This window comes from Penaeus japonicus, unplaced genomic scaffold (assembly GCF_977035675.1).
Source record: "Penaeus japonicus unplaced genomic scaffold, GWHDUDI00000001_assembly GWHDUDI00000003, whole genome shotgun sequence".
Taxonomy (NCBI): domain Eukaryota; kingdom Metazoa; phylum Arthropoda; class Malacostraca; order Decapoda; family Penaeidae; genus Penaeus; species Penaeus japonicus.
Genome location: NW_028234405.1, coordinates 21,482,728 through 21,487,727, shown reverse-complemented (window position 1 = coordinate 21,487,727; position 5,000 = coordinate 21,482,728). Strand labels below are relative to the sequence as shown.

Genomic DNA, 5,000 nt, shown 5'->3' with positions numbered 1-5,000 from the left:
CCTACATCTTGCACACAATGTAGCCATCTCGAAACTGATTTTGAAATTGAAGCAAGGACCCAGACTCTATGTTCAATTGTCTGTGATTGGTCGATCATTTTGTCGGTTAGACCTATTGTTTCCCTATTGGTGCTATTATTATCACGTGACAGTATTGCCTTCTATCGATACTTTTTTGTATTTCCGCGGGGGAGGTTGGCGCATGCGCAGAGCCGATATTTTTCAGTCAGATGTTTGTTAAGACTGTGGAATCATCTCTCCCGTTAATCGTTTTTAATTATTTTCAAAATAATATATCTCGGTTATTTTTCGTTTCCAGAAGAAAAGAGCTTTTATGGGTTACGTCATGATTAAAGCTACGTCATGCCCAAAGGTTTGTTTTTTCACAACGTGTGGTTGCGTCTTTATCCAACAATACCGGATTCCCAATAGGAAGGGAGGATGTAAAGTATAACAGGGAATATTGTGGAGTAAGATATGAAGAAAATTGCACTCTATGCACTGAAATATACAGTGACAATCATTTATGTATCTAATGCAGAGGCTGCACCCGTGTGATCCCATCTCTAGGGAAGCTGACACTCCCCAGTCCCCAGCCTTAACCCATTCACGCTGGGGCCGTTCCGGCTTTGCATGGTCGCAATACCGGGGTTTTTGAACGCATAAGCCCAACGCCTCGAGATTCTCGGACGCACAAGCCGCGAACCTGGGCTGCCCGCTCGTTCAGACTGAGCGCACGACTTGCCCTCATATCTCGTCCAGGGTGTCTGACGCTAAAACCACAAAACGTGTCAGCACGTCAACCGGCGCGAATGGGTTAAAGGCAAACATCCACCACATATACACAGCAAGATAAAGCACATTGCACAAACTTATCCATGTTTTTATTGGTGTGGACCCTGTCACCTATCTGCCTCAGGATGATATATGTTTACCCTTGCTGTTCTGTCCACATAACCCTTAACCCGTGATGTTGGGGCTCTGGCCTGATGATGGGTGTCATGACATTCGGGGATGTTGGACGATTATGATATTATTGTGCTCTGAGTAAGGAGTGAGTGATGATGACAATTGCAGTCAAAGTTATAACTGCTGTAATATTAACCCATTGCAGACGGAGATAAATTTGCTTGCCCAGCCTCCAGGATAGGTTTTATTTTAGAGAGAGACCACTTGAAGCAATATAATTTGAAGCATCCAAATCTCTTTCAGTCATTCATTGTAAAACTAGAGCAGTTTTTGTGTTTTATTTTTTTGCGTGTTTTATTGAGTTTAGAGACTTATATGTGCCTTATGACAGGCTCTATCAGTGCTGCAGTTGACTAAAATTGTAGTATTTTATCCATATTAGCTCATTATTTTCTTTATACTCAATGTGATAGAAGTAGTGCTGTTTTATGGGAGGACAAAAGGCAACTTTATTTTTTCGTATTTCTGTGCTGTCATGAACGAATACGAAACATATAACCACCTACAATAAAGATAACAAGAAGAGGTAGGGAAGAGGAATGAAACCTGTGCTTGTGACTGTGAGTGCCACAGTGAAAGACATCCATATTGGCACAGGAGCACGTTTTAGACACTGGGTATGGATTGAGTCACCTTCCTCTTCTCGTTCTGCCTGCACATCCTTCATCGGCGGTACTTTAGAGCAAGGGTTCATCAACTTAGTGTGTGCCATCGCTCTATAGAGACAGTGCATGCTAGAGACCGTGGATGGGTGCCATTCAAGGCTCTCTCACCTGCTGGTGCTAGAAAAAAGTGGTGCCATCTAGGTTTTGGACGTTAAGCTTGCACGATATTACGGTAATTATAGTAATTAGGACTGCAGTAGCCATCATCACTCATTCCTTTTTCATAGCAAAATAAAATAGCACAGTGATCCAAAATCCCCGAACGTCGTGTACGTCATGACGCCCGTCGTCAGGCCAAAGCTCCTACGTCATGTATGTCATGACACCCGTACGCAATGGGTTAAGCAAAATGGGTTTCACCTAACATGCAAAACTTAGATGGCACCACTCTCCTCTAGCACCAGCAGGAGAGAGAGCCTTGAATGGGACCCATCTACAGTCTCTGGCAAGCACACTCTTTGTAGAGTGATGGCACATAGCAAGTTGCTGAAAAAAAAATTAGCTGATATGGACTCTGAACTAACAATTTTAGTCAACTGCAGAATTGATAGAGTCTGTGATATGACAGATATAAGTCTCTAAATACAGTAAAACACACGCACACACACATACACAACACACACACAAAAAAAAGACTCTAGCTCTCCAATGAGTGACCAAAAGAGAGTGGGAAGAGTCAAGGTATGTTGCTGAAGCTTCCTCGCTCTGAAATAAAACGCATCGTGGAGCCTGGGTAAGCAAATCTATCCCCCGCTGGCAATGGGTTAATGTCCTATCCATCAAGATTGTGGAGGAACCTGGCCAGGTGAGTCACTCCCATTTGCCATAATTTTGGAAGGCCTGTGAAAAACTGACGGACTTTATCCTGTTTTTTTCAATTTGAATGGAAAGCACAGAGGCCCTCCTTTCCCTTGGCCAACCAGAAAATCATGTTTTCTCCCTTTTTTTTCATTTTTTTTTCTTGTGAATGGAATAGAATGTAGTGAGTATGAAATAGTAGCAGGAAAGAAAGGCTTGAAAGGCTCCCATCCACATTCTATCCTAAACACCACCTTCAGAGAGTGACAACACATAACAAGATGCTTACCTTCCACTCTAAATTTACATTCTACTTGCACATCCTACACCACAGGGTGTGGAGGCAGAATGAGAAGAGAAAGATGTCTTAGACCATGTGCAGTGTTTGATATGTACCCCTGTGCCAGTATGGCTGTTTTGTACTTTGTTACTTGCTGCTATAAGTACAGGTCTCCTTCATTTTCCCCATTTCATGTTTTTTTTTGGTTGAGGAAGGGTTTTTTATTAGTATTTGTTTACAAAAGTACAAAGATACAAAAGAGAAGTTGCTTTTTGACCTCCCATAAAAGTAATACTTCTATCACAATGAGTGTAAATGACATAATGATCTGATATGAACTCTATACTACAATTGAAAGCCTCACAATATATGAAAATGTAGAAAAGGACAAACATAATATTATAATGAGGGAATGGAAAAGAGCAAGAAAGGGGATGATATGTCATGTGCTGCTCCCTGACTCCAAAATAAAATCTGTATTGAGTGCTGCACAGATGGCATGATTGGCCATCCTGGGGCCAAAGCAAGGAAATCTAGCCCTGTCTCTAGCAGTTTATAGATGTTACCTAGTTGAGGAGATAAATTTTGTGTGACCAAATACCTCTTCGAACATATACTCTATAAAAAGGTTTCCTTTATAACAATTAATCAATCCATTTATTATGAGTTTTATATTACCCAGATTAATTCAATGCCCTCCTTTGCAGACATTCTCTTCCGACTCTTCAGGTCAGGCAGCAAGCGACATGGCGTACTTTTGATGGGGCTCTGTGAATCTGGCAAGACACAGCTCTTCTCATGGATTTGCCATGGGGCGGATGTCACCACAGTCACCTCTATGAAACCCTCAAATGCAGAATATAAAATTGGCAAGGTGGGTACAAAGGCAGATGACATGTAGATGTAAGGAGATCATGCAGATATTAACATGATGAGAGATATAGATGTCAGAGAACGAAATATGTTCATGTATTACTGCTCGTACTACTACAAAAATCTGATTTCAGTTTCCAAATCAGTGTTCTTGGTGAAGACCATATTAACTGAATTTGTATTTTTATCATGAACTAGTCATAGAGGTGATACATGATTAGATTTACTAATTTTGGAGAGGAAGACTTGGCAACTAAAGAAAAAGAGTTTTCATGAAAATATATCTATTGTGTTAACCAAGAATCTTTCTCATATTGTTTCTCTATAATATCTTTTTGTTAAATGTATCTACCAGTGTTTATCATAGCTATCACAAATCTGCAGAAATCCCTGACAGTATACGACGTCCCAGGGCATGAACGCATCCGCTACGCTGCCTTTGAGAAAATCAAGAATATCGCCGGAGGCATAGCCTTCCTAGTGGATTCAGCGACTATCCAGAAAGATGTTAGGGATGTAGCTGAGTGAGTGTTTACTGTTTGATACTTGTTTGTTTTTATTTTTGAACTTAATTTTGTAATTCATTGCACTCACTATGAACGTGCAATGTATGATGAAGGTGAATATGTGACTGATTTTTTGGTTGAGGGATTTTATGATGCACATATCACTATATAGATATGCATTTTTGTTGTTTTGGCCAGATATTTTTGGAAATATCAGTAATCTAGAAATGATTTTTTTACAAGAAATTCTACAAGACAAGAAAAGGAAAAAATAAAAGTAGTAAAGAAAAGTGAGAAAGAACAAAAAAGGAAAGGAAAGAAATATGATAAGCTATTTTTTTTTTTTTTTCAGATTCCTTTACACTGTAATGTGTGACGAAACCATCCAGAATGGGCGACCAAGGATTCTGATTGTGTGTAACAAGCAGGACCTTCCCCTGGCCCGCTCTGCCCAGCTCATCTGTAAGATGATGGAGAAGGAGATGTAAGTGAGAGTCTTTGTGTTGATGTTTGAACATGATTATTGTTTATTAGGATAATATTGATTATAGTAGCATTTATCATATGTATGTATTATGAAACCATTTATTGTAATATATAATGCATAATAGTAATTGTCATAAAAGTAGTTATAATAGGATTAATGGTACTAGGATTTATTTTTGTCATATTGTCATGCGAGGCTTGTGTCTTAATGCCACAAAAATTATTAGATATTGATAACTCATCAATATAGAAATGAAGTAATGGTTGAATAAAGGGGAGACTTGTATTATTACAAGGCATATTTTATCTAATGCATGTCCAAACATAAGCTTGATTTTTTTTTAACAAATTAAATTATACGGATAATTGGTAGGCAAGATGAGATCATTATCTGAAGCCAAGACAAAATCCAGATTCTCAGTA

The 5,000-nt window shown here is 39.2% G+C and overlaps 1 protein-coding gene across 1 annotated transcript in view; it reads left to right on the top strand.

The window, feature by feature from the left end:
• The window catches only part of SrpRbeta (signal recognition particle receptor beta), a 7,786-nt gene that overhangs the window by 1,382 nt on the left and 1,404 nt on the right, over nucleotides 1-5,000 (top strand). The window contains exons 2-4 of the mRNA XM_043029412.2: nucleotides 3,420-3,586; nucleotides 3,970-4,109; nucleotides 4,444-4,575. Of these exons, the coding sequence (XP_042885346.1) occupies nucleotides 3,420-3,586; nucleotides 3,970-4,109; nucleotides 4,444-4,575 (439 nt within the window). The remainder of the gene's footprint in view (nucleotides 1-3,419; nucleotides 3,587-3,969; nucleotides 4,110-4,443; nucleotides 4,576-5,000) is intronic.